This window comes from Papaver somniferum, unplaced genomic scaffold (genome assembly GCF_003573695.1).
Source record: "Papaver somniferum cultivar HN1 unplaced genomic scaffold, ASM357369v1 unplaced-scaffold_139, whole genome shotgun sequence".
Classification (NCBI taxonomy): Eukaryota; Viridiplantae; Streptophyta; class Magnoliopsida; order Ranunculales; family Papaveraceae; genus Papaver; species Papaver somniferum.
This window is the reverse complement of record NW_020623156.1, coordinates 2,159,946-2,178,996: the sequence shown is the minus strand read 5'-3', so window position 1 is coordinate 2,178,996 and position 19,051 is coordinate 2,159,946. Positions and strand designations below refer to the sequence as shown.

Sequence of the window (19,051 nt, the reverse complement as noted above, 5' to 3'; positions counted from 1 at the left end):
TTTTTTTTTTTGTAATGAACGTAATGAATTCTTGCTAGCAAAAAAGTTTTTTGACTTCCATAAAAAAACGGGAATGGGTGTGTGCCACCCAGATAGGAAGAGTTTAAGGGTAGGGGAATGAGATGAGATCAGAATATGAAAATTCTCACGCTAGCTGGTTCATTTAACAGTAAACAAGTAAACGTCTAAATGAGGAGAAGTTTGATTGGATGTTTGGTGGTTAGGTATTGTTGATTTTAGCTCGGGGGAGCTCAGGGAAACCAGGCGAAACTTCAAGTTTACGCGACATGCAAGCACTCTGAGACACTCGTTTTTTAGCTAAAGGTTATTTCGGCCGCTACATAAACACATTTGGTGATCACGTCTACGTTTTAAATTTGATCATCTAATTTCACTCCCGAATAGTTGAACAATTTTCAGTTTCCAAGAGAAGGTTGATGTATTCGGTTTTTATTTTCCTTTCACAGTTGCTTGAAAATTTGGGACACTAATCACAATATGGCGGGTCTTTTACAACACCATAACTTTTTGGAATTTCCTTGGTTGATACGTTGGATAACACTGGCCATCATCAAAATTCAAAAGGAGGTGTTATTTTTCTATTTTCACGAACATTTTTCGCTTCAACGCACCATGTAAGGGTTGTTTTTTGTAAGAATCAAAACAAAGACAATATCTAAAAGCAAGTCAGAGTTGGAGTGCTTGAATTATGTTTCTTTGATTCCGTTTATATGGTTATTTATATTGTCTATTCAAAATATTCTAGACCCCATCATTTCCTTATAAATGATGGCAACACTTCATTAATAAATATGGCACATCTTTCTCTGAACTCACTATACCAGCGCTACTGTTACTGTTCTGAATCTTCTGATCATAAGCTAGCAAAAATGGCCATAGATATAGAGAGAATCGAGGAAGGGGATCTGGATGATAACCATGATAACAACCATGCAAAAAGTGGTGACGAAAACTCAGATTTTAATTCTATGATGGCTAAATGGGGTCTTCTTTTGTTAAATTGCATGTTATCTGCTGTTGGCACCATTGGAGGACCTTTATTGCTTAGGCTCTATTTCTTACATGGTGGTGGTCGAAAATGGATATCGAGCGCGTTACAAACAGCGGGTTTCCCGATTTTACTTATCCCTCTTGCAGTTCTATATTTCCGTGATCGAAAAACTATTGGTGTCGGAAAGTTCTTTGCTTCGCCTAAACTCTTACTCTCCGCTGCCGTAATTGGTGTCCTTTTAGGACTTGAAACTTTTATGTATTCTTATGGATTGTCGTTCCTCCCTGTTTCAACTTCGTCACTTCTCATATCTACTCAACTTGTTTTCACTGCATGTTTTGCTTTTGTTATGGTTCACCAAAAGTTCACTCCTTATTCGATTAACGCAGCTGTGTTAATGACACTGGGTTCAATCTTACTCGCTATACGCAAGAACGGAGATCGTCCACCTGGTGTCACTACTTCTCAGTATCTGCTAGGGTTTATTTTAAGTATTGCAGCTGCGGGATTGGCTGGATTCATTTTACCTTGCACGGAAGTGGCTTATGCTAAATCTAGCAAACCCATGACTTATTGTCTTGTGCTGCAATATCAGTTTTGCATGACCTTTTTCGCAACAGCGTTTTGCGCTGTTGGAATGTTTGTAAACAACGATTTCTCGGTAACTAAACTAAGAACTTACATTAGGCTTTCTATAGTTATCTATAAGCACGGTCATATGATTAACATGTTCGATTATTCATTCTATTCAGGCAATGCAGAGAGAAGCCAATGCATATGAGTTAGGCGCCACAAAATACTACATGGTGTTGGTTTCCAGTGCGGTAGTTTGGCAATTGATGTTTGTAGGAACATTAGGGATTATCTTTTGTACATCATCTCTCTTTTCAGGAGTTATTACTGCAACACTGCTTCCTCTTACGGAGATTGCAGCCTTGATAATTTTTCATGAGAAGTTTACAGGTGAAAAAGGAATGGCTTTGGCGTTGAGTCTTTGGGGTTTCACTTCTTACTTTTATGGATCATACAGGGAAACCAAGAATCAAACACAGACAAATTTAGAGGCCAAAACTTAGTGGAAGTGTTCAACAGTTCTTGTTTCATATACTTATTCGGATAAAGTGTACCTTAATCAGCATAACAAAAATTAGCCACATACAAGTTCTTGTTTTTCTACTTGACGACAATAAATTGTTTTGCCTATGTATGCCATACAAGTTTGAGATATTTTGCAGCGCAATGTTGTGTGCGCCCATGTGCCTTTCATTTTACAATACTTTATTTTTGTAATATGAACAAAGAAACTCTAGAATTGATGGTTGTTAAACTAGATATGTCTAAGGTTTTCTGATATGATTGAGTGGAAATATTTACATAATTGTTTAGCTAAACTTGGTTTCCATCCTGATTGGTGCTAACTTATAAGTCAATGTGCCACTACCACCTTCAGTGCTTTTGAGTAGAGCTTCAAGGATTAATTTGGACGAGGTCTGAGATGGGGGAGATCCCCTGTCTCCTTATCTGTGATTTTTGCTGAGAATCAACATTTAATTCATTGGACAAAGGTTTCTGTTATTAGTCTTGTTATCTCACGTCTATTTTTTCACTAAGACTAATCCAGCACAGGTAAGGAATCTAAACACTATTACTATGTACTTCAACAAATTTTCATGACAAGCTATTAATTTAGAGAAATCAGGACTTGCAATTAGCCCAAAGGCTAACTAGAACACTGCTGCCACGGTGGGGTTGGCCGATCGAAGAAAAACGAAACACCGCTAATTGCAGAACGTGTTATACATATAGCAGTGTAGTCTTCTTAGATGAAAGCATCACTTTTCCTGAATTTTACAATCAGCGATGTTTCATTTTATTTTTCATGTTGGAAATGATACTTTTAGGCCCATACTACCTCCGTAAAAAATACTTTCACAGTTTCATTTTTGCCTAAAAATAGGTCAAATTGAAAAAGTGAATTATCACTTTTCCTAAAACGGGGTGAAAGTATCACTTTTCCTTACGGAGAATTAGTTGATGCATAAACCAAAATATGGTTGCATAATGTGGTATACATCCTTTGTGGTGGTTTGGAAAATGACTATGCATTTAATTTTCGAAAATTGTGCCTAAAATGAAAGTATCACTTTTCTTGAAACGGGGAGAGTGCATCATTTAATTAGTTGGAACGCTACATTTTTGAATTCCTCTCTCCTCTTCGCTCCCCTCCTCTCTTAGAGAAAAACCCTTCAAGTAGCTAGCCTCCATCTCTTTGTTCGGATCTAGTTCGTTTTTGGACTAGATCGGAGCTAAGAATTTGTTTTATTTTCATTAGTATTAGTTTTTAGTGTAAGATTTTAATTTTGCTTTGATTTTGATGTCGTTTGACTTTATTTTCGCTTTTGGAGCGATTATATCTTCGCTTTTGTGCGATTGTATCTTCATCTTTATGGTGATTTTATGTTCACAAGACCTGCGCCGACTTACCAGAACCCGCCCGTACCCGCTAAACCCGTGGGTTTTTAACCCGAACCCACCCGTAGAGTGTTGGTAGTTGGTTATGAATATAAAAATCCGTTATAGTTGGGTTGGTAGTTGGTTATTAGAGAAACCCGCCCAAACCCACCCGAAAACCCCGATAAATACAGACCGTTGATAGAAACTAATCCTAGCCCTCCATTGATCGAATTCCTAGTAGTAGATAAGGAAACTTACGGTATTTGTATTCCAAAAATTGTTGGGCCCGTATTTTGATATAATATTACATGTTATGGGAATTTGACAATTTGCTTAATGGCTTGATGCTATATATGCTTTGGCAGTAGACAGTCTCTCAAGTTTCAGAATCATTAATTATTGATTTAGTTACCTTGGTGTTTCCAATCAACATAGTCACCTATATGAGCCCACCGGTTAAAATGGTGATATTAAAGATGACTTTTGATAGGTGTCATAAACATCTTCATTTATATCTATAATTTATGCTTTCTTTGCTATGTTTTCGTGTGAATTATGTGTCTTATGTTTGCTTTTGAGTGTTATAGGTACTTTGGAGCCATTTGGACCAAAAGAAGGAGAAACCATCCATTTGGAGTATAAATGGCAAAAACTCAATTCACAGGTGGTTAGGTCGCGTAAGAAGGAGGTGAAGAATGAACTGTGAGTCCTCCATAAGTGACAGTTTAGATGAACAAAGAAATTATGTTGTCAGTTCTATGGAACCGACAAGCCATTTATGAACTGGTTAGCCCATATCCAGATGGTGGGATGCCCATAAAAGTTCCAGTGTTATTACAAGCCTAAATCGAGAGATTTCCTTCTGTCAAGTCATTCATTTCAAAGGGTTCCCAGAAATTGAGAAGGAAAGCAGCCGTTGCTGCTGTTGTGTCGGAGAACAGCTGAGAGAGATCAGATCGAGAGATTCAAGGAAAAAAAATGGAAAAGATTGAATAGGTGCTGAGTGTAAATCGATTTGATTCTGGTTTTGGGCGAATTGATGAGAGAATTTGGGAACTAGGGTTTCTGCTCTAATGGAATATGATGATGTTGTGACCATACGAGATGGCGAGATTAGGGACTGATGAAGATGCAGTTGTTGAAGAAATTTGAAGTATGGGTTTGCCTCAGATTTGAGTTCCAAGAGAGATTGAAGTGTTCATAAAGGGTTTTGTTTGAATTCATTTTTGGAGAGATGGGTACTGTTGTCTTGAGGAAATGCTGCTGCAATTGATATTACAGATGAACTGATGATGGGTTTGAGCTGGAATTGCTTGTGAATTGCAGTGATGGGATTAAGAAGATGTTGTTGTAGAATGGCTTAACAGAGAAGATAAGAAGTGATTATGGTGCTGAGATAATGGGGTTGTGGTTCTGGCCTGAGCTTGTGTAGGTTGCATCTAGTGATGCAGTTGAAGGAAGGAAATGTGTTGCTACATAATGAACCTAGATGTATGTTTAGGACAGGTTTGAGACAGTGAAGGCATTGCAATATGAAGCTACAGGTGATGCTACTATGGATCTATGAAGACCGCAAAGATGGACTGGAGCTAAGTGGAATCAGTTGCAGGTCACATTTAGTGGACATGCTGGTGTCAGTTGGCTGAACTGGAGTTGCCGCAAGCCATGGATTGTGGTGCTGATGCGCAGCTGCAGATGATAGATTTGAGATGGTGTTGTGCGTAGTCTGTGGTTCTTGAGTACAAGCTGAAGCTTATATTGTGAAGATATTGTGCAGTTTTAAAGCCAAGAGAACCACTGGTTCTGGTGGTTGTGTTACTGAAGGTGCAGGCTTGTAAGTTGAGTAGGTGTTGGTGATTGTCGCGGGAGTTTTGCATCACAGAACAACAAGATGGATTTGTAGATGAATGTAACGGCCTGAGTTGTGCAGGGAATGGATGAATGCAGATGTTGGTGATGTTATTGATTGGTGTTACATGAAGTCATGGTGTTAAAGAAGATGGTTAAGCTTGTCAGTTCCACAAGACTGACAAGCCAAGTAGGTAATGGGCTTAGTTCTGTTTGAGGCCTGTTATGACTATGATGGGCCAGGCGGATTGGGATGTGAGTATGGCTAGGATTTAGAAATTGGTGAAACAAGAGAAAGTATATATAAGAGCCGAGACTTCTTTTCATCGGGATCTTATCTTTTACTTATACTTTTTGTTCTAGGGTTTAGAAACATGAAAACTTTCCTTTTTCTTCTTGGTATGAACTCCATGTACATGAGCTAGATTATTATTTTTGGTTATGGATAAAGTTGATTTCACATAACATGAATCCTTGTTTAATATATTAGTTTTGTCTCAGTATTATCGTTTATGATTCACCATTAATATTGATACATGATTTGAATGCTTGTTTAGTCGAGTCGTGAATCGATTGAGTTTGCTTTCATCTTTATTGCTAGATTAGAGTTTATTTTACGCAAAAGTAATAAATTTCTGATTGCAAGTAGCATAATTGTGGATATTGCTTGTAGTGATACATCCTAGTAGTCACAAGTGAACCATAACCTTTGTTAAATCGGATTAGTGCTTTTACACGTTCAATGACTTTGATTGGCCTGATTTCATAGAACTTAATGCATCTAGGGAATTAAACTTGATTAGTGCTTTTACACGTTAGGTTGTTCTCTTAGATAGAATTCATATTCGCATCTTTTAATGTGTTTGTTGATGATAAGAGGAGATTTGCGGGATAAACTTGCGATCAAGGTATCCTATGGCCTTTGATAATGAGAGATTAAATATCAATTCTAGTTATTAAGACAAGAACATGTTTGCTTGTTTATTTCTTTCTTTGTTTTTATTTTAGTTTTTAGTTTATAAAAATTATAAAACCCCCGTTGTTATTATAGGAAACCGAAACAACTTCACAACCTTAGTCCTCTCTGTGGGGACGATCCTTTCTTGCCCTTGTTTCATTATATATTTTGAGTAGTAAGAAAGTGTAATTATTTTTGACGCCTACGACAACGATCAACTTTCAACCATTCAGTTGTGCTCTCTAGGTTTCCTAATGTGCTGAAGACGATGATTGCAGGCGAAAGAAGGGTTATTAGTCAATTCGATCTCGACAAATGAAGAAAAATAGGGAAAATGATATTAAGCACGTATGATTATTAGCTCAATGTCACGAGGCCCCAAAAGATGGGGAAGAGAATTTTCTCCAAGCGGCTGTTATTAGTAACCAAAGGAACAGTCCATTTGTAAGTACCATAACTAAAATTATCGGCTGTGTCGAGACACATAAATCTAACATGACTGTTTTACACATAAACCCGGTAATTTTTCTTTGCTACAACCTGAAGCGGGTTTAAGCGGGTTAAAACCCGTAACGAGTGGGTCAAAAACCAGCCCGATACTTGAATAGGCGGGGTTGGTTATGAAAAAAAACCCTGCTATAGTTGGGTTGGCAGTTGGTATTAGCTGAAACCTGACCCGTGTGCAGCCCTATTGGTATTTGGTTTGTTATTTTGGATTATTCAAGAACATCAATGATTCAACTCGGCGGCGCTGCGATTTCACCTTCAATCCAAGAGATTTAAGGCTTCCGGGTTCGTCTCGAACAATGGTTAAAGCAAATTACTTCTCAATTTCAGAAGCATCTCTTTTTGAAGAAGACAACTACTTCTCAATTACTTCTCAAATTACATCTCAATTTCTCGACCATCTTAAATGGTCGGATTTTATTCTTGTTTATACATCCTTCCTCCTCCCTATAAAAATTGGATATTATTGCAGTTCATCGCTCTTTCTCGTCGCGATTTATTCGTAATTTGTATCTTTATTTGTGTTTGAATTTGAATTTTCTTGTTTTACGATGTTCTTGATTATCTTGTAAACATCCATGTAATCTCTATTTTTCCATGAAATAAAATGTTAAATGACATCAAAAAAAAAAAATAGTTGTTGCGCAATGTGTTATGCGTATTTTGTGGTGGTTTGCGTGATGACTATGAATTCAATTTTCGAAAATTGTGCCTAAAAGTATATAATCACCGCCCAATTTTTCGTAAAAACTCTAAATTTGATATTGTTGTTTGTACTCATTGTGTATATCTCTTTAAAATATTTCCAACGAGATAAAATTAATTTGTAAACTTCTAAGACATGGATTTTTAGATATGTTATATTCAAGTTTGCTTGCCAATTATACCCCTGAAAAAAATAGGACACATAAGAAGTTATAATAATTGGAATAAAAGGAAGGGGCACTTTCGGGTTTCCATGTCCCAAAAACTACCACCAAACATTTACAATCTTCTTATCAAATTGCACATTTGCATTATGTTTCATTTTGCAAAAAAGCGATCATAAAAGCGAATGCTTCCCTTCGGGCCCTACGGTCGGTCGGCCCAATAACCATGCACTTTAAAACAATAATTTTTAGTGATCATATTTTTTTTAAGGGGACCATGATTTGATCAGGCCACCTGCCCTATAGTTATAAGGGACGTCCTAAAGAGTTGAGATGGCTAATTTATCCTTTAACTTAATTAAAATTATAGTTAATCTAATAGCAACCTAAATATAAAATCATCAAATTTTCTTCTCCTTTTCGTCCCTCTTTCCATAACCATTCTTCGTCGTTGATTCGTAAATTTTCATCCTTAAAATAATGGGATAAAAATTTGCGTTAGTGATCATCATCAATTCACATATACCCTTTGTTTTTTGTTCGTTTTTATTCACAAATTTGAATAAAAAAGTTGTCAATATAATGCGAAAAACAAGTTACAGTGAAAATTTTGGCCACCAGAAGAGGTAGCGGAACTACACAAGCAGAAAGTTCGGCTACCTGGAACTGTAGTCGAACTACAGTATAGCAGAAAGCTCGGCTACCATTTTAGGTAGTCGTACTACAGTATCATAAAGTTCGGGTACCAGAAGTGGTAGTCGAATTTTTTGTCTAAAAGAACAAATTTAGGTTCATTTAAATCACAAAAAAAAAAATCCAAATAGTAGCCGAACTTTTCTGCTATAAAAACAGACTTTAGGTTCGGTGAAATCAAAAATATTTTATCGTAAATGGTAGCCGAACTTTCTACTACTGTAGTTCGGCTACTGTTTCTGCTTGTGTAGTTCGGCCACCTTTTCTAGTAAACCATATTTTCTCTGTAAGATCAAAAAAAATTGTTCGATTAAGTCGCAAATATTTTATCCCAATTTCTAACCGAACTTTTGTTTGTAACACTAGTCGTGCATAATATTTGATTCTAAACCTCACTAATAGCTAATTATCTTAACTTAACTATTTAATTAACTGATCACAACACTAACTAATCATTACACTAACTTAACTAAGAAAGTAATTTTGATATTAATATATACATTTGGATATGAGATGGCTTCAGTTTACTTCTAAATGTCTTACGAAAAATAAAATCATGGTCTCCCGAAATGTCTTACGAAAAATAAAATCATGGTCTCCCGAAATGGCTTCAGTTTACTTCTAAATGTCTTACGAAAAATAAAATCATGGTCCCCAAAAAATTGTTTCTTTAGAATGTCCATTAATGGTATTCTCAATATGAAGAGAATGGGTCTTCAGATAAGTACTTAAGGGTGAATCGTTTACATGTATGCCTGGAATTTTTGATAACATGTTAGAAAATTGGAAATCAAAGCATCTAAATCAGGCTGCTAAAACAGTCCTTACTCAAAGATCTTTAGATACCCTAGAAACCCACCAAATGTCGGTATTTCTTATTCCCAAGAAATCGACAGATAAAATGGAAACTTTATTAGTGGAATAAAGAATATAATACTAGAGTTTTGGACGCCGTACCTTGGAAAACGATTGATGGTCCTAAATATAGAGGAAGCCTCAATGTGAAGGAGTCTGATATCTCAAATAGGGCTCTACTTTCCAAACTTGCTTGGAGGCTCTAAGCTTACCTGGTGCATTAAATACTTTGTCAGATGAGGTGATAGTATTCTTATTTTGGAAGGATATCCGGGTACCATCCATAAGTACTACTCTGCCATCAGATTTTATAAGCTCAAGAATGAAAAGTGTTAGCAAACTTACAGATCGGGATACTAAGAATTGGAATTTAAATATCCTAAATACCTTATTTTCTAGTGGTATTGTTAATGAATCATGAAAAATTGAAATACCAATTAATGATCGGTAAAGATTGGATTAGATGGGCACACTTAAAGAATGGTTTAGTTTCAATTAAATCTACCGACAACTTATTATTGATGGGGCTTTGTAGCGGAATAATTCATCTAATAATAGCTTTCCAAGGAGCAAATTGTAGAAGGTGCAGCTGCCGCCCAAAGTTTTACATTTCTTATCGAAATGTTTATTCAATGGGCTATAAGAGATATTACCACAAGATTTATGAATATTATTGACTTACAGAAAACAACTTAATTATCATCATCAGTTACAAGAGAGTTGGTTTAAGATGATCTCCTATTTATTAACACATTCCTTTTCAACAATTGCGGAACCTTTGAGCCTTTCGCGAATATCTTCGAAGACATCATCTGAAATCTCGGTGTCAAGGACCATATTCATTGGTTCTTCTTCTCTTTCAACATATTCCTTTCCTTTCATATAACATCCATCACACCCATCGATAGGCTTGCATTGGCCCTTGTGGTTTTCTCTTGATTTTGCTAGTTCAACAGCTTTGTCAAACCATTGAAACTCGTCGCACTTTGGGTGATTCAAACACCTTAGAAACATCCTTCCATTTTCAGCATCATCAGTTTTTGCAATCCAAAACCGGCATGTCCCATCACAGCTTCTACACTTTGAATAAATAAAAGGACAGTACATGTCTAGATGAGAAGGTGACTTGCAAATTTGACACCTGCAATGATGATTATGTAAGAGAATATTATATTAGTTATGCGTCATAGTAGTGAAGATTTTAACTGTCCATGTATTGTTATTAATGTTCAATCTACTTACTTTGCAAATAGAGCTTGATGATGAATATCCCGTCGGTTGTGAAGCTTTAACTGTGCTAGATTGATCTATTTTTTGGTGCTTGCTTTCTTGAGAGAATGATTTTTGTTATTTGGTGGGTGCTTTGTGTAGATTTTTCCAAAGGAATAGGGGGGTATTATATAGAAATGAATCTCCAACGGTCTTATTTTTCAAAAAACCAGCCGTTTTTTTTTTGAAATTCAAAATTACCAGCATGGTCGCAATTATATATTCAATGTCGGTACGCCGTACCGGTGCTGAACCATGTTGTTCAACCACGCCGGTAATAGTTGCATATTTCTCTGTGAAGAAATTCACTTGTACCGGCATGAACATCTAACGGTAAACTATATCGGAACCGGGTGTTGGCATTATATGTCACATTTACTTCAATGCCGGAGTTTGGGTGATTTAAAAAAAAAAACTAGTCGTTGAGGTTTTTCTCTATATAAAGAGAGCTAATACTTGGACCCGAAATCCCAAAACTCGGGTGATTATATATCTCCTTGAGCCTCTTAACTTAGAAACCCTAAACCCTACAATAATCATCTATAAATAGCTTAGTATAGTACCTAATCCCGCTGTTTGTGGGTGAAAACGGTTTCTGTTGATTCCGGTAATTTCGTGTGTGTGGGTGAGAAACGAATTTAAACCCTAAAAAATGTATTGCACGGGAGTACTTTAGATTCGAGAGATCAATCTGTACAAGTCCGGCCTAAACCAAGAAATGGCCGTTCCATACTTGATTCGGTCACAAAGTGAAGGAGAATGGGTTGGTTTTGTGGAGGGAAGCAAGGAAAGCGATGAGACCAGAATAGTTGATTTCTGGAAGAGTAGTTGTTTCTCTGCGACTTGTATCAGAAAGTGGGAACTGTAGTTGCAGGAAATCCTACACTACACTCTTCATGTGATTTTATCATTAATCAACTCATTTTAGGTTTATATTCTTAATTTTATTGAGTAATCTTTGGATTGTTCTTACAAGAAAAGATAAAGGATTAAAGAATGATCTCTGTTCTAAACTTTCTCTCTCATGTTTACTTGTTTCTTACACGAAAAAGATATCTCCCCTCCTTACAACTCGAATGACTATTTATAGGGAAATACATAGTGGATAACAGCTAATCTATCCTTTATTTTCGGATATGGCTTGCGACATTCTCGCAACCTTACAAATGTTAATTTCGCAATCTCTATAATTTTCGCAGGACCATCACATCTTTCTCATGATCCTAGCTGACATCATCTGTTATATTCTTCCTGAAATTGTTCTGCGACGCTACTGTGTTGTGCCATTGATAATTTCGCTGAGACATTATTGTTGCGAGATTCTGATCCTACATCTTGCCTTTTCTCATATTTTCTCTGCGAAGTAGAGAATGATGTGAGAAATGCCGAAGCTGTTCTCTTCTTTATATTCTGCATTTATCACACGTATTCTTTCTTCCATTTATTTCTCGACACGTCTTTTGTAATCGTTGCTTTTTAACCGCTTATATCTTTCCGCATTAATCGTGTTTATTTTCTCGAGGAGAAATTCCCTCTATATATATTCCTTCTCACTCTCTTTCTTCCTCTTTTTATTTTCTCTGCAACTTCATCGTTCTTCTGCAAATTCTTCATCGTTCTTCTGCAAATTCCATTATTGCAACTTTTCTTCAACCTTTTTAAGTTCTTCTTCATCTTCATACTAGATCTTCACAGTTCGTAATTTTCTTCGAGACGATCTTCCTGCTATTATTTTTCATGGATTCATCAAGGTTAGTCTTCTTTTTTTTCTTCTTTATGAGTTTTGCTGAAATTGATATATTTGAAATTGATCTTGTTTGTTGCCTTGTTTGATGTTGTTTACGTTGTTTATGTGATTCCCATACTCTTGTTATTTCAGCAAAAGCGGCTCCAACACTAAATTTACAGTTCAGAACCCTAACCTTTCAAAATCACAGCATAAGATTGTCGCACATAAAAGAAAATTTGCGAATGAGAAGTAGTACGAAACACTATCTTTTTCTAATAACAATATTGTTGCCTCTGTTTCTTATCTAGATTGTAATTCGCAGGGTGATAAAGATCTTAATAAACCTCTAAAGAAATCTCGCCACCTTAAAACTGTTCCAACTTCAGTTCCCTTCCACCTACTCATTTCTTCCGAATCTCCTGCGACATCTTCGCAAGATAAACCTTTATTTCCAATTCGCGAAAATATTGCCTCTGACTTCATTTCTTCATCTGACCTATCTATGATTGAAATTCCCCTTGTGGATCCTTCTGCGAATGAAACCTCTTCTCTTCCCATTGAGAGTGTTTCTCAACCTTCTATCTCTACTAGTTCTCCACCCAAGTCTCTTCCTCTTTCAAAAGAAACCGTGGAAGGGATAGATATTTCTTTCAAAGTTTTATCTGAAATTATGGATGATGGCAAGAAATATTCTATTGATCCCCTCAAGTCTAATGTTTGCAAAATTCTGAGCAAGCATTTGGGTTCTGACAGAGCTGCTTCGCAGACAGCTTTAGAAAAAGAATGTAATGCTCTTCGTCTTGAAAATCAGAAGCTTCAGAATGTTTTGCTGGATCGTGAAAATCTTCGCAAGAAGAATGATGAATTGAAAGGTATGATTTTCTTATCTATGTCTTTAAGTTACCTTTTCGATGGTTTTATCCTTCCCATGTTTAATTATCCTTTAAATCCCTCTTTCGCATGTTAAGTATTAAACCAGAAACGAATAATGGAGAGATACCAATTTGAATCTGCTGTTGAAGAAGCTCGTGTTGATAAAGAAATATTGATGGATCAATATAACCAATTAGATAACCTCTATTCATATTCTCTTGATCAGATAAATAATCTTACCAACGAAAATACCCAATTAGTTCAAAGACAAGATCTATTAAGTAATGAAGTATCTCGTCTTTCTTATTCTTTAACTAAAGCTAATTTAGGGATGGAAACTTTATCAGATGAGAATAAAACCTTGTCTCAAGAGAAGCGAACTTATTTAAACAAGATGGCGATATCTTCGCAACAACTTAGTATTCTCCAAAAGGTATGTGTTGACCAAGAGCAATCTCTTCGCTCTTTGAGAAATGAACTTAAATAAGTGACGGAATCATCTATCGCTGAAAGAGATACACTTATTCAAGGTAGAATAACTTTAAGTGTAAAGGCGAATCAACTTAAAGAACAGTATTCCAAATTAAAAGAATCTTATTCTTCTCTTGCGAAGAAAAATGCCCTCTTATTTCTAACGAGAAAAATCTTCGGTCTCGACTTAAAGGTTTAGTTGGAGATAAATTTGATGACGCAATGGACCGTTGGGAAAATAGTTGTCTGTCTTTGATTCAACACCTTATTTCGCAAAAGGAAGGCAGTCATAATAGTTTGACTGCCTTAATTATCTTTCCCTTGTCATATCGTTCTGAATTTTTCATCTTAATGAAGTTTTGTATTCTATCTTTCGCAGAGTCTGAGAAGAATCTTCACTCTTCCATCTCTGTTTTGGAGGCTAAATATGCCAAAATTCGCAAAGAAAATGCATTGCTTGTCTCTACTCTTACTGGTTCTCGCGACCGAGCAGAAAGAAGACTTGATTATCTCGCTTATTTCAAGGATATTCAAGATAGGAATCATCAAAGAGCACTTCTTCGTCAAGTTCATCTCTGGGCTGAAGTCCTTGTGAATGACATCTTATTGTCTAAATCTCTTCTTCCTACATCAGTTGATACTTTAGAAGTAGATGATGATGTAGTTCCTCGCCCTGCTGATAGTGATTATGATTACGAAAGCGGTGCTGAGGATAATTTCTTGGAAGATGAAGAGGAGGTTCCTTCTAAAGAAGTATCTGCTGGTGTTAATCAGAATGAGAAAGAAATTTCTCCTGAAGAAGTAAATACTGGCGATAATCAAGATGCTAGTCATGGCGAAGATCAAAACCGGAATGAGGGAGAGGCTTGCGAGAATGTTTGCGAAGAATTTTTGTCATCTCCTGCTACTGAAGTTAATATTGAATCTTGAGCTCTCTATCTAGCTTTGTCTTCTTTTATCACTTTTGCGAATTACATTTTTCTACCAACTTTGGAATCAACTTTTTCTTTTAATATTTTGTTGATGAGAAAGATAATGCTTCTTATATATTGATACCCATACTTGCCTCTCATTATATTTCTTGCAAAAAATAATCTGTTATGAATGCTTATAAATATTTTGTTTCATCAACTGGTCTTATTTTTCCTTCCTAATTAAAGGTTTTATTATGCCACCTCTTGTCATTGCGACAAAATCGTAGGACGTCCTTGCACTTTCATGCAAAAACCCATTGATCTTGCCTTAACTTTTTCTTTTGTATTATGGCCTCTTCAGGATTGTTGCGACAATATGACAGGCCTAAATATTCTTGTGAAAATAAAGCCCTATGACATTGCCGTCTTGCAAAGTCTTCGCACTTTCATGAGAAAACCCATTGATCTTGTCTTATCTTTTTATTTTGTATTATTGCCTCTTCAGTATTGTTGCACAAATATGACAAGCCTTAATATCCTTGCGAATAATAAGCCTCATGACATTTGCGTCTTAAGACACTTATCAGCTCCCTAATGGAGGGTGCCGCCCTTATCTTGCCCCTGGTTTCCCCTTCAAGGAGGCGTACTTCTACCATACAAAGTTAGCTCCTCCCATCCAGTCTTAACAACAACCAGTTGTTTTCGCAGCCTCTTATCCCTTTTACCTATAAGGCTTATGGTTACGAGACTGCACCCTAAGTGGGGTTTTCTTCGGGCCGAGTGCAGTATAAGTCAAGAGTTGTCAAGAATGGCAAGGACGCTTCAAACTCCCCCGGAACTCTTGACTCAACCGTGTACCTCGGCGCCTTGATCAGATTCTGCACTCCTTGGGAGAGTCCTTATTACCTTAGTCGCCCAACCTAAGTCATATGCTTAAGCTGAGAATCAAAGGTGCCTCTCCCGGATGGGCTTTATTGATCCCAAATCTCCATGACTCAGGTTCCAGTGTCGGTGTAGCCTTTCCCTGATCCATGCAACAGGTACCCCCTAATATGACGTACTTTAGGTCTTACATTTGCCTCTTGCGAAATTTTATTCGCAAACTAAGGTGTACGCCATAAAGGTTCGCCCCTTTCTTTTATGTCATTGTTCTGTAATTATCTCTGCGAAAATTTCGCATATCATGATCTTGTTTTGACGTGAGTGATCTTGCAATTATTATTTCAGAATCCATAACTTCTCAAATCTTCTTACGGATAATATTTTTTTAAGTACAACCTGTTCCATGGTCTGTCTAATCTATGACCAACATCTCTTCCTTCTGGATCCATTAATCTATAAGCTCTTGTTCCAACTATCTCCTTAATGATGTAAGGTCCATCCCATTTTCTCGCTAATTTTCCACCATTTTCTCGCTGATATATTGGTGTTTCTCGCAGAACTAAATCTCCTGGTTGAAATTCGCGTATTTTGACACGTTTATTATATTCTCGAGCTAATCTTCGCTGATAATTCTCCATATGTTGTAAAGCTTTTTATCTTCTTTCTTCTAATTCATCAAGTTTGTTCAGAATCAAGCCTGCACTAAGATGTTTCTCCCAAGCTTCTCTTTTTGTTGTCGGAATAACAACTTCTGTTGGTAACACCGCTTCAACTCCGTATGTTAAACAAAAAGGTGACATTCCAGTAGCTTCTCTTCTAGTTGTATTGTAAGACCATACTGCATTATGTACTTGTTCGCACCATGCTCTGTGATGTCCTTCCAATTTCTTCTTTAATATATATGCAATTGTTTTATTTGTTGCTTCTACTTGCCCATTAGCTTGTGGATACAAAGGAGTTGACTTTCCAAATTTTATCTTGAATGCATTAAGTAACATTTCTATATTCTTCCCCTCAAACTGTTTCCCATTATCAGATACCAACTGTGCAGGAATTCCAAGTCTGCAAATGATATTTTCGAATATGAATGTAAAGATATCTTTGTCGCGAATATGTTGTACTGCCTTCACTTCTATCCATTTTGTGAAATAATCTGTTGCGACTATTAAGTATCTTCTTTGTCCAGTTCCTGGTAAAAATGGCCCCACAATGTCTAATCCCCATTTTCCAATGGGCCACACACTGGTTTAAGATGACAATAGTGCTCCTGGTGCATGTATTTTCTTTCCATGCCGCTGACAATCTTCGCAATGTCTTGATATTTGTTTTGCATCTTCATGCATGTATGGCCAGTAATAACCTTGCATTTTTGCTCTATGTGCCAAAGATCTTCCTCCACTATGATTGGCAGCATCTCCACTATGTATCATTTTCAGCACCTTTTCTCCTTCCTCTCGTGTCAAACATCTGAGTGATGGTCCACTAAAGGATTTTCGGTATAGAAACCCATCTCTTAATTCATAATTCGTTGCTCGGCTTTTTAACTTATGCGTTTCCAATCTATTTCTTGGTGTTTCTCCTTTCGCCAAATATGCATGAAGTTCCATTCTCCAATCTGCGACATTGTTTATTTGTTCTTCTTTTTCGTTATCTATTATCATCACATCCACATCTTCCTCTTCTTTATTGATTGATGGCGACAGAAGTGTTTGTATTTTTATGCATCTCGCAGTTGGATCTGTCATCATGCTTGAGATGAAAGCAAAAGCGTCTGCGAGTCTATTATCCTTTCTTGAAATATGCCTCCATTTTATTTTTGGGATTTTCGCTGACAATTCTTCAACCAGCTTCTTGTATTTCTTCAATGATGGTTCATTTGTAGTATACTCTCCTTTTATTTGGCGAATAACTAGCTGCGAATCACTAGTGATCCTGGTATTTTCTAGTTTCATTTCTATTGCGAATTTGAAGGCATGTATCACAGCTTCATATTCTGTTTCATTATTAGTGGATGCAAATTCCAACCTGAATGAAAAAGCCATCTTTATTCCTTCTGGCGAAATTAAAACAATTCCAACTCCATTTCCTTCTCCATTTGATGATCCATCTACCAATATTTCCCATCTATTTGGTTCTATTAATAAATCTTTTGGATCTCCATGCTCTTCTTCTGCATCCATCATTTGTTTTATTGCTTCATCTTCTTCTAAAGGAAATTCCGCCAAGAAATCTGCAACAACCTGTGATTTTGGTGAAGACAAAATTTCATATTTAATATCGAAGTGGCCTACTTGTGCATTCCATCTCTCCACTCTTCCTGATCTTTTAGAATTCTTCATCACTGATTCAATTGGTACTTTTGTTAATACCTTTATCTTGTGTGCTTGAAAGTATATGCGAGCTTAAATGATGCATAAACTAATGCTAAGATTAACTTTTCAATCTTTGAGTAATTCTTCTCGGCAGTATTTAAAGTTTTGCTAATGTAATAAATGGGTTTCTCCACTCCTGCGTCTACTGGTGGGCCCGGAGATGTATAAAATTTGAAGCGAAATGAAACGGGCCTACAGTAATACCGCAAGTGCACGGTCGTCAGTTGTAGCTCGTGCAAGTACGGGTCGATCCACAGAGATTGGGAGTGTTTTGTAGTTTCTAGCTATTTTGGGCTCTAAATGGCTATTGTTGGGCTTTGAATACCCTTTGAGTAAATTGGGTCTAATGGGTTTGTTTTTAACAATGAAATGAACTGATCTTGGGCTCAGTTGGTCTTTGAATTAGGCTTTTGATTAAGCCTGAATTGGATTGGGCCTTTAATTGAGTTCAGGCTTTTGGATTAAGCCCACAGTTGACTGAATTGGGCTTTGAGCCTTAACCTAAACTGTGGCTGGGCCTTAATGAACTGGGCTTCAGTTTGTACAAACAATGGACAGTGGGCTTCAACTTTTGGTTCAAACCTGGGCTTGGTCTTGAACTGGTTTGAGCTTGGGCTTTTGGATTGCTGTGAGCCAAGCTCAGTTGCAGCAGCAGTGGCTTCAGCAGTGGAAGGAAAGCAGCAGCAGAAGGGTAATGCAGGCTGCTCAGGGAAGCATAACAGGGCAAAACAAGGCAATGAAGAAAGAAGAGATGGCAGTGAAGCAAAGACAATGCAATAAATAAAATGTAAAGAAGCAAAGACAATGAAGAAAATTTACAATGGAAGCAACACAGGGAAACACAGGGCAAAAGCAACACAGGGAAAAAGGATTATGAGAAGGTGACAGAACACAGCAACTACAAGCAGAGAACAATGCAAGTGAACCAAGGCCTAAGCCAAGGGCAGGGGAGATGGTGAAGCTAACAGTGACTAAGCTAAGGCTTAGAATCCACCCTTGTGACCTATCCAGACAATGTAATTCTAGGTTGAATTCCTAATGGAATTAAGTGACAGCTAAGGTCAACTTATGATCCTAAGCATACAAATGGAATGGAAAGAGAATTAGCTTGCTATGAGCACTAATTTCTCCCATTGCTCAATCAAAACAATGCATCCTAAGCATACAAATGGAATGGAAAGAGAATTAGCTTGCTATGAGCACTAATTTCTCCCATTGCTCAATCAAAACTATGCATCCTAAGGCTCTAACCTAGCATTCCACTATCTAACAGTCCACTAAAGCTTCATCTGAGCCTCAGCAGTGAACTCAGAACATGAGAAAACAAATGGAATAACACATGATT

At 36.9% G+C, this 19,051-nt stretch overlaps 1 protein-coding gene across 1 annotated transcript; it reads left to right on the top strand.

Moving 5' to 3' along the window:
- Positions 1 to 827: 827 nt before the first annotated feature.
- Positions 828 to 2,342, top strand: LOC113335336 (purine permease 3-like). Its single transcript, XM_026581421.1, has 2 exons — positions 828 to 1,673; positions 1,765 to 2,342. Exons 1-2 carry the CDS (start codon positions 891 to 893, stop codon positions 2,086 to 2,088), a joined length of 1,107 nt encoding a protein of 368 aa, XP_026437206.1. The 5' UTR covers positions 828 to 890; the 3' UTR covers positions 2,089 to 2,342.
- The last annotated feature ends 16,709 nt before the right edge of the window (positions 2,343 to 19,051 follow it).

Bases quoted from the DNA above. Each gene is read 5' to 3' on its own strand.
- LOC113335336 (XM_026581421.1), top strand. From the start codon at position 891: ATGGCCATAGATATAGAGAGAATCGAGGAAGGGGATCTGGATGATAAC. The intron at 1,674-1,764 runs GTAACTAAACTA...CATTCTATTCAG, and splicing joins TTGTAAACAACGATTTCTCG to GCAATGCAGAGAGAAGCCAA.